Below are 15733 nucleotides of genomic sequence, written 5' to 3' on the forward strand. Positions count from 1 at the left end.
GTCCACACTAATGCGTTCTCAAAAGTACCCCGTATGCCTTTTCGTTGTCAACGAAAAGCGTGTCGATCGATTCGTGTCCACGCTATCATTTTGATGCGTTATCGACTGTCTTCACTAAAAAGGTTAGACCAATTTCTATATATTAAAATTCATACTTGGCTGCGAGGCTTAGGGGAATAAAACAAAAGAAATCATCTTGATGGTCAGCAATGAATAATACATTTCCTTTGTTTTATTCTCCCAAGCTTCGGAGACAAGTATGAATTTTATTATATCAAAAATGGTCTATTGCACATTGTGATGTAAATTGACTCTTTGAGCATGCTACAAACACACGCGCCTGTGATATCTTCGGTTATCGTTTTCATTTTGATACGTTTCGACAGTTTCTTAAACAATATGTACCCTGAAAAAGCTAAGCGTATCAGTGTGGACGGAAGGCCTAAGCGCAGCGAGATGTATGCATTGTCAAACGAAACACACTTGTGTGGACAGGGCCAAAAAGTAATTAATATTAGCTTGTTCCAGGGTCCAAGATATAATGTGCAGATATCATGGAAACTGATCCAAAAAACGCGCGGGAACTGAAGGAGACCCTCTGTCACTGTGTTATGGGCTTCCCCGCGTTTTGGGCATCCCCATTCCCAAAACCCTAGTGACCCTAACCCAAACCCTAGTCCAAATCGATAAGGTAATATGAGCAGGGGATGCCTATATCACTGGGGTTTTGGGAATGGGGATACCCATATCACTGCAACATCTTCAATACAGCCTCGTCCCCAGGACGTTTCCCTCATAAAATTGAAAAAAAATCCTGGGGAGAGGTCGCCGCCACTGCCTTTTGCCCAGATCACTCGTCTTATTTTCTTTTGACCTTTTTTGCGGGAAGTCCCCACTATCTGAGGCCTGGCAGAGGTAAAACCAGAACTAACTGGTAATGTTTTTCTACAGGTCAGCGGTTAGCCCTTCTTGAGGAGAAGCTCGTCCTTGCCCATGTGTTACGTCATTTTAAGATTCAGTCTACCCAGTCTTACGACGAACTTCAGTTATGTTCAGAGCTAATTCTAAGACCGAAAGAAGGAGTATTTGTCACATTGACTGAACGACAGTAAAGCTAGCCTGCGAGCAAGCTGTCCTATTTGGACGAGCGAAGCGTACCGTGCAACAAGCGCGTGCGAGCAGCAAAGCCGCAAGGGGTCGAGGGTTAAGGTTATTAGAGATTTTTTGATTCGAGTTTACCGCGAAACTCTAACCGCTAGAATTCACGTGACAAGTCTTTCGCGTCACGTTTGAGGTTTACGACCTGCGTTTTCAACGTTGGGAGGCAGGTTTTCACGTATGTCATTTACCTGAAAGCTTTTAGCGTGTAATTCTTTTTTTATCCCACGTAATGATACAAAAATCTTGTGGAGCAAGTCTTTATCCATTAACAGAGGCACAAATTCGGGCGAAATGCTAAACTTGATAAATCCTATTGGATCTTGAAAACAAGTGGCATTCATGGCTGCTGATTCAAAATGGCGGCCGTAATCTAATCCACCGCCAATCTAAATCGAATTATGTTTGAACGTCGAACCGCAAACGGGTAACCGCAAACTGCGGTTAGAGGTTCGCGGTAAACTTGGATCTAAAACTCTCTATTCTGTCCCCCGCCCCCCTGCGTTCGCGTCTCCTCTCGCGCGCCTCTCACGCGTCTACTTTTAACGATATCCCCCAAATGGGGAGGTAACTCGCAGGCTACAGTAAAGCAGAACATGATGCTATGAAGGTCGAGAATAAATAAATGCATATTAAAGATGGTAATATAAAAGAACGTCCCTAAAAATTTCATCGATACCCTGTATTAATTAAACGATGGGCGAGTTCATTGAAATTTGATAAATTATAATAGGATAGGCTCTCTATAAAGCTAACAACCATCATTATTAGCTGTCTTCTCATTGGCTAAGAGCCTGCAGCTAATTTTGGAAATCAGTGGAATCTACAGATTAGTTAGTTATCTGCTAGCAGATAACTGATTAATCTGTAGGTCGCGCGGTCGGGTTTGTTTATTCTATGCAACAGGAAATTTATAACTTTTCATCTTAAAGACGATAATGGAAAATTATTGGTGAAAGTGATCATTGTTACTTTTTTGGATGTAGCAGCGACTGTAAGTGGCAGGTACAGAATACAGGTCACAGGTCAAAAGTGCAGGACGCTGCACTATTGATTACATCAGAGAAAGGCAGTTTCCCATTAATCTATAACTCTATTTCAGATTGTGATTAAGGTTAGGAGACACTTAAAGTGTTGTTTATTTACCGTAGCATGGTGACCTGTACTCTAACCTGCACTTGTGACCTGTGACTTGCGCTTTGTTCCTGCCGCTGTAGATGTCCTCATAGCAATCAGTAAAGACGTAACACTTGACGAAACTCGAACCATGCATTTTGCATGACTATTAAATCATCGTTTCGTTTTGAGAGAATAAACAAACTCGACCGTTTTTATTCGTATTGACAATTTTTTTCTTTTGTTTACCCCCTAAAATACCACGTAACATTACTGTTATCCCATCAATCCTAAAGCGCATGCAAAATGACGGGTATCGTAGTGAAATCATCAATGAGGTCTGTTTCTGTGCCGGACATAAAACCGTCTGTAGCTAATTGTCGCTATGGTTGTTAGAAGAATCAATTGGTTGGTTTGCCTGTTTTCAGTCAGATGTTTTCATTACCTACTGGTATTTTTGTATTACTTCAGCCTGTAAATACACATCCTATATTGCTTATTAATTAAATGAAAGTGCTTTCTCAATGTTTGCTTGTTTTATGAGAAAATAACCGAATGCTTCTTAATCAACATCCTCTCCAGATCCTAGTTCCTTGTATTGCGGGGTCAGCCTCCGGTGCCAGGCCGCAGTAATGGTGGAGAGGAAAGAAAAACCTTTCAATATTTTTCAGAAAGTAACGATAAGGAAAACGAGGTTCAAAAACATTTTAGAGAAAAGCGTATTAGGGAAACTGGGCTTTCTTACATCTTGGCCTTATGAAACCACGGCAGGGGGGTGGGGGGAATCTCGTAATTCAATGTGTCACTTTGTACTCTTTTTACACCTGGTTGTCAAACCCTTAGGGATGAACGTCACTATATTCCCCTTTAATTTTATTCAAAATTCACGCCCCTATGTCCTTCATACCAATCAAAAACAATAACAATTCACTCCGGTGATTATCATAATCTGAGTCCCATTCACAGTCCTCACATTCGAAGTCAATAAGGAGTTTAAGCAACCGACGTTTTTGAGCGACGATTGTCAACCAGAAGTAAGCCTTTTATTTTTAATATGCCTTGGCACCACCAAATTTTTATTGTTAAGTGTTTTTCCTTTTAAAGAGACGATTTACCCCAAAATTTGTTCAAAATTGCGGCTGAAGAGTGCAAAAAGTCCACTTCCGGTTGACGCGCGTCGCGAAAATCGTCGCTGCTTAATTAAGGTTCTCCTGAAAATAATGACAAAAAAATGGAATTTGTTCACCTCCGGCATGAAGGTAATTTCCAACATCATTTTGTTTGTTTATTCTTTGCGCGGCGCCTTTATCAAAATTACGCGCGGGTGTCACACGTGATGGCGCAATTATTTCGATGGAACCAGCCTATTATTGTGAGTTTACCCAGAAGGTATCTAGTTGCGTTCTCCTACCCCGATTATAGCAAACTTAGTAGCAGTTGGCACACGTACATCAACCCACGGCCTGGCCAGTACCTAACGCAAGGGCAAAGCCATATCACCCGGGCCTTGGCAGATATCTGTAGCTATCTGTCACGACCCAGGGGCGTCCTCATAAGAATCTTCTGCAAATCATGTATTATTTTTTTCGGGTCCACATCCTGTTTATAAGATCAGATTTGGGCGCTGCCATCATGGAAGGGGTTAAGAAAAGGACAGGAAACTGATTTGGGGTCAAAGACGAAATTTTCTAAAAAGTTTGTGTACCATCAAAATAGATCCAAAATGATGTCTACAAATTTGCGGTCATCTGGGGTTTTATACCCGGATCACCCAGCAAGAAGGTTATAGCTGTCTCCATATAGACTCCCTATTTTTTCGCGGGAAATCTAGTGCCGCAAGAATTCTGGGAACGAGAACCCATTGTTGTGCAATGGAAGCCATGATCGACGGCGAAATGAGGATAAAATGCTGAAATTTGTGGGCAAAACGTGCTGCAAACGGACTATTCTATTACTACTTCCAGTGGAAAAGTTACGTTCCTCGTTCTGTGGCATTTTTGGGCAAATTCATTCGCCGGTGTAGCTGCAAGTCACGGAAATGTTGACCACGTTTTGTGCTGTGTACAACCACATCGTGGCTTTAAAGTTTTTGAAAAGGATTGAGCTTAATGCTTACAGGTAAGCTTTTATTTATTTCCCTTTATATGTAAAGAAAATCTTTAGTTATATTCTTTTAAGAAGAGTATTCCTTGTCTGAAAGTATAGTTTCAGTAAACATGGATTGTTTGTTTTCTTAATTAATTCAGTAAATTAATGGTCAGTGTGAAACGCAGACGACTGCGGACTATTGTTTTCACCTTGCAAATGTGTAAGTGAGAACAATAGTCCCATTGCTTTATAACCCTAAAAACAATAGTCCGCAGTCTGCATTTTACACTGCCCCATAAATTAATGCTTGAATCGGGAAATTTAAAGTGAAAGTATCTTTCGCTTTAAACTCCTGAACTTTCATCAATCTTAAAATTTGATATTGTTTGCAATATTTCTATTTGTATGGGATTTCTGAGAGTACACATTCAGAAGCTGAATATTACAGTCAAACCTCCATCTCCGACTACTTCGCTTCTATGTGATCACCTCCAACATTTAACTATTAGTTTATGCATCAGCTTGCATACGTTGTGATAGTGAGTATGCGGGAAGTTTGGAGAGCATGAAGGAGAGTGTAAGAGTTGCTTGAGGCGCAGCGGAGAGCAACTCTAGTCAGTGTGTAAAGAAAGTAGTGCCCGATAGCCCAGGACTAGTGGATTTTGCTATTGGGCGAGTGAATTCTGTTCTTAAGGTCGCTCGATACAGTTTTTCAGGGTCAATACCTCCCAAGTTTGAGCAAAAACTAACTCGCCATAAACAAAGATTTGGAAAAATTGCCACCACAGTTGTATCAGATAAAGATGAACATTTGTTATGATTAGGGTTGCAACGACATCAGAGTTGTCATAGCAGCGAAATGACGCTATGACCTATTTTACTTGCAACAGTATATCTCGGCTCCGGGAACTGTTCTTCCAAAATTGTTTATCGGAGCTTTTTTCTCCAATAGCGGCCTCGATCTTCGTGAAGTTTAAGTGAAATCTGTAAGAGCGTTATTGAGATATTAATTTTTGGGATAAAGTTTTTATGGTTAGAAACACAGTAGAAAATTGCGATCTTGATGTCTGGCCATTATCTGTAGAAAACGGAGCTCTTTTGACATGCAATTTCACCTCATAGCAGTTTCAATCTTTTCAAAAACGTGTGTGAAAGATCCTAGAGATAGCTCCAGCCGATCGCTGGAAAGAAAGGTTTGATTAGTATGTATCGAAGTTGTCTTGTTAACGGTTTTGTAAACATTTTGGTCTTCTTCGAATAATTTTTAAACCACTGGATAGATTTTTTTAAAAATGTAATATTCCTGAGATTAACCTTCCTTTATATCATTAGTTTCAAGATTATTGATGTATTGTAAGGCTGTAAAATAAGGGCTACATTTTGTTAATTTTTGTTGGAAGTTTTGTCATTAAAAGTAAAGGCTCTCATTATTCAAGGTATTGTCTCCAAGTTTCATTTTCACGTGAACAGCAATAACTAACAATGCATTCAAGAAATATGCAAAAACGCTAGTTATTGTTGTGCATGAAAACATGGAACTTGGAGACGATACTCCGAATAATGAGAGGCTCTCACTTGTAAACACAAAATTTCTGAACAAATATTAGTGGGACCTTTGGAGAGTATGGAGAAATCATTTATTAATGATGGTTAATTAACCAGTAAAAGGGATATCGAATGTCCCTTATAATCAACCACGTGGTCTGGAGTCTCATCTTTTGTAAGATCCGGAGAGACGAGGCGTAAGCTCTTAATCTTTCACGTTTTTCTTGCTCTGCGCTCTTTTTTGTTGCGATGTCGCTCTCTGCAGGCGCATGTCCTAAACACAAGTCTAAGAAGGTGTTAGATCCAGACTTTTAGTATGAATTTCCTTCGAGTGCATTTCTTCAGGCGATCTCAATCTTGAGGAGCAAAGTAATCCTGTGATGTTCAATCAGTCTACCAAACATTCAACTCAGTCATCTAAACTCAAGTCAGCTATGGTACTTGCAGCTTCCTCATCGCCCATCACTATTGACGATACTGCCTCATCCACTCTCTCTTTTGATCAGCAGCTTCAGCTGCTCAAGCTCCAGAAGGATAAGCTCGAATTGGAATTGAAAGGACTAACTATAGGTAGCCAGGAACGCCTCTCGATAACACGTTTGCAGATCCTTCTCTTCAAGATGCTGCGAGCCCCAATGCAACAAGCGTAACATTGATCGGCCACAGGATTTTGTTCCTTCTATTCAAGGTGAATACGATAAAATAGAACTGGCTGAATTTGTTTCGGGTTTTTTGATCATGATAAAATCCTATGATATGGCGTCAAAGGACACAATGCTAGCTCATCTAGAGTTACTAACAATCAAAGCAATTAGGTATTCGTGGGTTAGTGTTCGCGCTTTTCACTAATTTATCGTCAAACAGGTCGAGCAGCGTTTGGATTGGGAAGATTTTAAGTCTATTCAGGATCAGGCCACCACTGTTTTCCGCCATTCAGATTTACAGGCTTCGCTCCAACGCACAGGTAAGGGCGCTCGGCTATCTTCCAACACTGCATCCTCTGGCAATCATTCACAAGCGGTTACACCCTCTGTTCCCAAGGCTTGTTGAGTTTGGAATTATACCGGCGTTTGCGACTGTGATCAGCAAGATGCTGATGCTTATGAGGAACATCACCGATGCAGAGTGTGCAAGGCTGATCATCCCATGCTACACTGTGCTAAACGTCACACACCAATTCCCTGGCAATGAGAGCTGTTCGACAACGCCACTCACTCTGCAACCTCTTTAACCCAGAACGGACACGGACACAAATCTTTCAACACTTCAGTTGTCGTACGGCATTTAATTGCTTCTTGCCATAATCAACTAGATGCCTTCAGTGCAAAGCTTTTAGTTCCTACATCGCTCTTGCTACCAAACTGGAGAACATTGCTCTCAAATTATTCCGATAATATTGTGGTTGATTTCTTATCTTATGGTTGGGTTATCGATCGTACTGCATCTACAGTTCCAGTTCATCATTACATAATCATCTTTCTGCTTTGAACTTTGATTCTCATGTGCAAGCCTATATTGACACTGAATTATCCTGGAATGCCATCTCCGCACCCTTCGAGTATCCTCCATTTTCCAATGACTTTGTCTGCTCTCCTCTTCAAACAGTGTAGTCATGGACCTTTGGCTTTCCTTCAGGCTGTTCTGTCAACGAGGGTATATTCCTCAAGATACTTACATGTATCTGGGCGAATATTATAAGTTACAATTACCCGGGATTGACCGGCTTGTCAAATTCATCCTTGAGAAAGGTCGTCAGTGTCTTTTTTTTAAGAAAAACTGGCGCTAGCTTGTCGTCAGTTTCCCATTGATTCAAAGGACTACCATTTACTTGGTTTTCCTTATCAGGGCAAATATTTATTTTGACACTCGTTTGATTTACGTTCCTTGGCAAGATACTGAGTAAGTGGGAAGTTTGGAGAGCATGAAAGAGGCACAAGAGTTATGCCAAGAGCAACTTCAGCCTTTTGAGTGCTGTCTAAACTTCCCAAGCGCTCAATATCTCGACAAATGCATGGCTAAAGCAACGATCACTAGCAAGCAAGGCTGTACATAGTTTGCCCCTGCGAACTCCAAAGGGGCGCCCCCACGGAACATGTGCAAACTGGGCGAGACTGCTGGCAGCATTAGCTCGAGATTAACCTTGCCTAAATTACATTTAGCCACATTTAATTTGTAATATGATCTCTGTAACTGCCTTTATCAGTTTTATACACACTTACTACATAAGCATGAAAGAGAGGCTTAAGACCCACCACGATCATTTCCTGTAAACTTCAAACAAAGAAAATAGGGCATTGAAAACAAGAATGATTTTAGACAAGACAAGACATATATTATCATAATATTGTGTACAATTTTTTGGCACGTAGTCAGCCAAAAACACTAGTCGTGCCACACCAAATTAATATTCTATTGTAAAACAGATATTACCTGATAATAAGTGGAAAGCAAAGAGAAAAGAAAAGAAAAAATACCGTATTTATTAAATTAACCTCCCTGACGCTTATCAAATTTTGGGACCTTGAGAGTGGGTGCTGATTCGTGGTGGGCGCTTATTTAATTTTCAGCAAGTGTTTATGTTTATTTTGCAACGAAACAATAAATGCCAATAACAAAACACAAAGAAGTAACAAAGCAGGGTTTCTGTAAAATACCTTGAAGAAAACTCCATCCTCAGGGACGTCTCTTATTAGAATATTATTTATTCACTCAAGTGGGTGGGGTGGGGGTGAGCGCTTATTTGAGTTTGATTGGGAAGAGGAGGGGGTGGGCGCTTATTCGAGGCTGGGCGCATATTAACTTTTTCTGCCTTTAGGATGGGCGCTTATTCGAGGTGGGCGCTAATCCAAGGTGGGGCACTTATTAAATACGGTATGTGTAACAAAGTCACAAGCAAGAAAGACAAATCTGTTCAATGCATGGTGAAAGAAGTTAAGGTTAAGGATTTCGCAGTTTTATTTCTTGCATTATCATGGTTTCATCAAGGTAATCATAAAAAATTGTCTTTTAATATTTCAAAGAGCACACTGATTAATTTTCGCTGAAACATTTTTTTTACATACATTGTCTCTCTCAGTGGTATCTCATTCCATAATTTTTATAAAAATTGGGACAGCTTGTCTTAGTTTTTCAAGATTAAATTTTGTGATGTACACATTATTTTTGGAGGATGATCTTGTGTTATAAGCATGAATAGATGATGTCTATTGAGCAGTATTTGGGTAAAAAAAAACTTGTTGTCTATTTTCTATGTCGCCTTGTCTACTTGTTCTGTTGTCTTGGCTATTTGTCATGTAGTCTTGTCCACTTGCTCTGTCATCTTGCCGATTTGTCCCGTCATCTTGTCTACTTTTTATGTCATCTTGTTGCATTATGGAACGGCGCCTATAGATCTGCGTTGCCTGCCAAAATGCAAGTCCCAGGACTATTTGCGCTCTCACAAAGGATGCCAACACATATTGGTCCTTTGATTCAAGACTGAAGTGTTAGGGTATTGTTTCCATGATACAAAGGGTAATTTTTTTTTAACTTAAGCAAATCAATGGATCGAAGCTTTCACACTACTCTCTGTTTTATTAGGAAATGCAAAATTTGCTAAACTTGGTAATTATTTTGCCTTTATAACATTTTAATGATTAAACAGAGCAGAATGTATAGAATGCCAGAAAAAACAAACGGGATTTGGAATGGTTTCGAAATGTGCTTAAAGTTGTTTTTATCAGAATGCAAATCACCTACCCTTTCGCTAACTTGCCATCAAACTGAAATGTGACTTTTTTACCACTTTTTGATTTGCTTCCTTTCATTTTATATTATATTAATTTTGTGCTAGCTGAATTCTTTTACATGTCACGGCGATTTATATCTATTTTTGCTTCACTTACACTTATGCAAGTTACCCTTCATCTGGCGGATTTCACTGGAGACCAAAATGTCACCTTCGGTTTCTCAGATGCTTGCCTCTTTGGGCACCCTTTTTATTTTGACTATCAAGATTTTATAAGCTTAGCTTCAGACTTTTCATTTCAACATTTTAATGCGGAAAAGTTATGAGAAATGCTGTAACTGATTAAGTCATGCAACACACTTTAAGAGCACATAACTTGATCTTTCTGATACCTTTTGTTCTTCTATTCTCTCCCAAATAATAAAGATGTTTCACCAATTTCCACCTACAAATAATAGGAGACATTTGATTGACAGACAAATTTGCATTTACTAGCAAATGTTTCTTTAGGTCGCGATTCCGTAATGCCATTTGTCATGTCATCTTGTCTACTCATCATGTCGTCTTGTCGCTTGTGCATGGTGTTGTCTTGTCTACTTGTCATGTTATGTTTCGGGCATATCCTATTAAAACAAGCTGGACTGGACTCTGGACTCTGGACTCTGGACTCTGGACCCTGCACTCAGGATCTCCCCCCCAAACAAAAATATGTTGTAAAAAAATTGCTCCAAATTACCCTCCCCCGCCACCTTTTAAAATTTTGTAGAAGAAGAAACAGAAAACTTTAAAACCACACAAAATATTAATTAAAATCGAGTAGTTGTACGTGAAGACATGCAAATAAAATTAGGCAAAGAATGGCAATCGATTTGTGCGATTTAGCGAAAATTTTAGAGAAAATTGTCCTCTCAAAACACTAGAAATAGCTGTTCAGAGCTTTTCTGATTTCAAAATTTTGTTGGGGAAAAAAACCCCAGACCCGCCAAGTGGCTCACCTTATTGGCGCTTCTGTGATTCGTCGGTGATTGAAAACTATCCCCATTTTGCGTACTTAAAAAGTTGGACGGTCTGATAAATTTCATCAGTAAAGAGGTGGTCCGGTAGATTGTTCCAGTCCTTGATGACTTTCACAAAGAAGGAGTACTTAAGGGAGTTAACTTTAGCTGATTTCGTTTGCATCTTGTATGGATGGTTGGCTCTAGTGTTTTCACTTTTACAGTCCTCGAAGTAGCCATTAAAGTCTAGGCCATTTAGTCTAAACACTGTCTTGTAGCATTCCACTGGAGGCAGGCATTCTCTTCAATGTTGAAGTGTATTTCAGTATAGCAGTAAACATTGTTCTTTGCAAGAAATTTCGCATGGTCTTTTCTCAATGCTCCTATAATTGGAATGATTATTACAAAGCACTGCAGCTCAGCATTGAATTTATTTTGTAAGAACTATTTGCGCAATTATTGTTCTAGGGGTAGAAAAAATCTTGAGTCGATGTAACATAGAGTAATGTAAGGCAACCATGCCGTAATGCAGGACAGAGAATGCATTGTTTTCAAGTGAACACGTGATACAGATCAGAGAATCTACGAGCCATGTGTGTGTTTGTGAGTCCCGTGCTCATCCCATCTTCAACCAATCGTCAGGTGGATCATTTTCATCCTATGAGATATCGGTGGCATTTGCCCGCTGGAATTTTTTATTGCATGCTGCTAAAGAAAAATAATAATGCGGCCAAATTTTTTGCCTTTGAAGCAACATAATTCGGAAGGCTTCATTGGCACACCATAAATTTTGTTGGCTTTAAAAAGAGACCAAATACAACTCTGTACGTTGAATATTCGCGGACTTTAATATGATTTTTCAAAGATTTTAAGTTTGCTTATAAGACCACTAAATTTTACCCAAAATGACTTGCCCACAACTTCGGAGAAAAACACAAACTTCAATATCTTGAAAAATTTGCTGCGTAAAGCCGGGATTTCAAATTCTTTATGTAGTAGAACAGTTTAGTTCACTATTTTCAAAAGACAAATTAAAGCAAGGGGCACACATACACCAAACCCATGATCTGCGTTCCCCGCGCTTGTTGTGGTAGAGCTGCCGTGCGGTTCCCAGCCAACAGCTCCCACATGTGTTGTGTGGAAACCGCACTTAAAGGACTCACCTTTGCAGGAAAGGGTCTTTTTGCACAGGTTTCCCCAGTCACTGACTGATGGCCATGCATGCTGTTGCACCCCAGTATGGGCAAAACTGTTGCCCATGGCTGCCTGCCTGCGTGATATGGCTGTGCGCATGCGTGAAGTAATGGCTAGGCCGTGGGTTGGTGTATGTGTGCCCCTTGCTTTGATTTACTGGTAATTTGTGATCCACCTTCCCCGCTCATGTCGTGGTGGAACTGTTGTGCGGTTCCCAGCCAACAGCTCCCACATGTGTTGTTTAGAGCTGGCGCTTGATAGACTGCTTTTCGGCAGTAAGGGAGTTTTGAGACAGGGGTTTTCCCCATTCATTAACCCAATGGCTGTGCCACGATGGTGGGCCCCAATAAGGGCAAAAAAGCTGTCTGTGGCTGCCACTGCCCCTGAAATCTTTGCTCGTTGGCACTTAGCGATAGCTATAACTAGTAATTTAAAAAAATATATGAAAATCACTAGGAGAAACTGCATGATGAGTAACCAATTACTTGGGCTGTTTTGTTTTAAAGATAAAGGTTTGATGAATGCTGAAAAAAGTAACTAGATGACTGAACCTATTTTCAGGGACTTTTCTATTAAAATTAAACCTACCCCTGCCCTAGGCCAACATTAACACTTACTTTTCACTAAAGGGCAAAATGTTAGCTTAGTGGATCGGAGGGGTAGGTGGGCAGTTCTGGCCCAGAATCATATGATGATCCAAACTTCCTTCTGCATTGTGTTTGATAATAAGTTTTATTATATAAACACCAATGAAGTACCAAGTAAGCTTTCACGCAAAAACTTGATAAATTATCTTCACATGTGAAGATAACATGTTATCTTCACATGCGAAAAAATATCACCATTGCTATGGCTTCATAATAAACCGCACCTTTCAGACCAAAAAACTATTTAAGTAAAATGGTTTGGTATTTCATTAGTGTTTATGTAATAAATAGAACATTACATGGTCGCTTGGAGATATGAAATTTCTCTTCTCGTGTTGAAAAAAATATTTCAGTCGTTCGATGTGCTCACTTGTGAAATATTTTTCAACACTCAAAGAGAAATTTCATATCTCCGCGCAGCCATGTAATATCCTCTATAAGTTTCTTATATGTGCACTGTATGTAAACTGTTTCATTTTGTCCTTTTCTTCCGACAGACAAGAAACAGTTCCTACATGTACGTGGTTGGAGTTGTAAAGCACTGGATGCAGACAGATGTATACACTGTATCTTAGGTTGGTGTTACAGAGAGTCTTTTAAATGCTTTAAAGAATACTTAAATTTTTGTCCTTAAACTACGATTCCAGATAGAGGGTTTAATATATTAACACAGGAGAAGTTTAATCTCTGTGGAGAAGTATTTCCCTAGTCTCAGCCCCTTACCATTTTTTAATCTTCAAAATTTGACAAATGTTTTGTTCACCCTGAATTGCCTCTTGGGAAAATTTGATGAGTGTTTCAACGTTGGTAACAACCTATGAAGTTCTATGGTCTGTGGAGACCTGTGATGAACGTAGCCAAGGCCCTAAATGCACTGCCCTTTCAACAACAGATTACTCACACAATGGCAACATTCTACACTACAACAGACTACAGTGCACTATACTTCAGGTGGTACCAAATCAAAGCTACACAATAGTCTAACATGCAACAGCGTACGCCAGTTTTATAGAGGCTGTTCATGAGTCTCTGACTTAAACAACTGTTCAGTAATTCCAGTCCCCAGAGTAGATCAAGATGCATGTACCTGACGACACCCGACTACTAAGAACTTTCTAATGGCAAGTTTGATGTAAACATCTTTACCAGTATTCTATTTCCTCTAGTGCTGAACTGCACTGATGCAACACACAGTAATTGCCAGCTGTATGCTCTAGGCTATCAATCAAAGCCTTCTGATGGTTTATGAATCTACTCGGCAGTAGCCTGCCTTTCACTTTCTTTCAGTGAGGCAAACAGGATGCAGTTGCATCAAACTGCTGCACAAGAGCTCTCCCTTTTTCTTTTAGTGACAGTTATTCAGATAAACCTATCCTTGCAACTAATAAACCACACTACTCTCCTGGGTTACACCAGTTTATCAACATTTTTCCCCGCAGAGGTACGCAAAGATGAGGTAGACTATTTTCCCAAAACCCTTTACTTTAAACGCCTTACAGAACGCAAAGACATATCAAAAGATGTTTCTACTTATCCTTCACAGTGCAATGACGAGTTTACTGACTTAATCTAAACAACCAAAATTAATTTGTGACGTCTGTACCTGACACCCAATTTCCACATGAAGAAACACTGACAGTACGCTGTTCTCAACATTTAGTTCTGGAGCTGTCACAAAAGCAATATCCCCTAAAGTCGTTACAATTATTCCTTGAGCCGGAATGGGCTCTGAGTCAATAGCCCATTCAGCCTTTGGCCTTATGGGCTATTGACTGAGAGGCTATGAGGGCGAGAGGAATAATTGTTTTAGTAAAATCCAACTAGTTGGTCAAAAATTTCGAGACAAAACAACTTTGGCTAGTTAAAGCTAGACTTTAACAGCCTTTTTTGCCGCCAAAAAGCCAGTGCTTTTCGCCACTAGTGGGCTATAACATACATGTACATGTATAGCCTAGTAGTAGCTCAACCAATCGCAGCATTGATAATAGACCACTAGTCGTGTTTTACTAATTAAAGTTATCCAGGCTAAGACTGTAAACTACACAACGTTTTGCTCAAAAACTGAGACTTCCAGGGAAAGTTAAGCTCAAGCAATTGGAACTACAAGGTGAAATATAGAATTCAGTTACGAAGAAATTTAACTCACACAAGCAAAAAGCTGGTGTGATCCACATTCAAAGCTATAACAGGTTGATGTACCAAAGCAATCAAAGCTGTATACCAAAACTACTACAAAAGTTTAATGTAGCAATATGAACCATATGCTCAGTTCATAGTCATTCCACTTCAGCTGACCCTAGAGTACACTGAGAAGGCTATTACGAACAATATTGTCACTAATGTTGGACACTACCCTGACATGACATTATACCAGAATTTAACCAACTGCCTTGGTTAAGTGGAAAGTTGGTGCCTGGGATACCCAGGGGCTACCACTATGGCCAGTCAGCCCCTAGATAGAATACTGCACCCATGGCTGGCAAATCCCCACAACCCAGCTATGAGCCCCCATTCCAAGCTGAAGAGACTCTCGGAGCTACCCATGCCAGTTTGGAGAGGGAAAGAGGGGCTCAGAGCTGGGGGAGGTCCTGGCCCGGACCACCAAAGTCCTGAGGCACCCTACAAAAACAACTAGGAAAGAAGAAAAATGTGCAAGTAATACCTGTCAAGTGAGTTGGCCTGCTACCCCCACGATAGTAGTGATGGGTGTGCGTTTATAGATCTGATACATATCTGGAACCATTTGCTAAGTGTCTTGGTGAGGTAATCTGGTAAGCCACAAGAGGCTGCTGAAATAGTTGTGCCAACAATGCAGAAGCTGTATGACCAGTGTAGCAACCAGGGACCCCAGCAGCGGAGAGAATGGATTGACTACTAGATGTCAGCCTTTGGCGATTTAAAGGAGTGCCATCAGAAAGAAGTAAAAGTGGGCCAGGAGTTGAGCTATGGACATGTAGATACTGGATAATGGCACGCATGGGGCAGAGATCACATTTTCCAGCACCAATGTAGATAATTTATAGCAACCGTAGCAAAAGGGGTCCATCTTAGAGCACTGATCTTAGATCCTGAAGCTGCCTGAATTGACCAGGGACTGCTTGGACATCGCCAACAACAATGTGGACGTCGGGATTAAAGTTGGAGTTGATGGTGAACTCAGCAGCGTGTGAGAATCCAAAAAACCCGAGACAGCAGGCAGCCCAAAGCATTGTATGGTTGTAAAAGTTCAAGGATTGGAAAATAATGTGCGTCAGCTCGATTGT

The 15733-nt window shown here is 40.3% G+C and overlaps 1 protein-coding gene across 1 annotated transcript in view; it reads left to right on the top strand.

Moving 5' to 3' along the window:
* The window catches only part of LOC140945120 (cytochrome P450 4V2-like), a 22204-nt gene extending 19405 nt beyond the window's left edge, over positions 1-2799 (top strand). Inside the window, exon 14 of the mRNA XM_073394182.1 lies at positions 952-2799. Coding sequence (XP_073250283.1) covers positions 952-1112 — 161 coding nt within the window. The 3' untranslated portion in view covers positions 1113-2799. The remainder of the gene's footprint in view (positions 1-951) is intronic.
* Positions 2800-15733: the final 12934 nt, after the last annotated feature.

Source organism: Porites lutea, chromosome 8 (genome assembly GCF_958299795.1).
Source record: "Porites lutea chromosome 8, jaPorLute2.1, whole genome shotgun sequence".
NCBI classification, from domain to species: Eukaryota; Metazoa; Cnidaria; class Anthozoa; order Scleractinia; family Poritidae; genus Porites; species Porites lutea.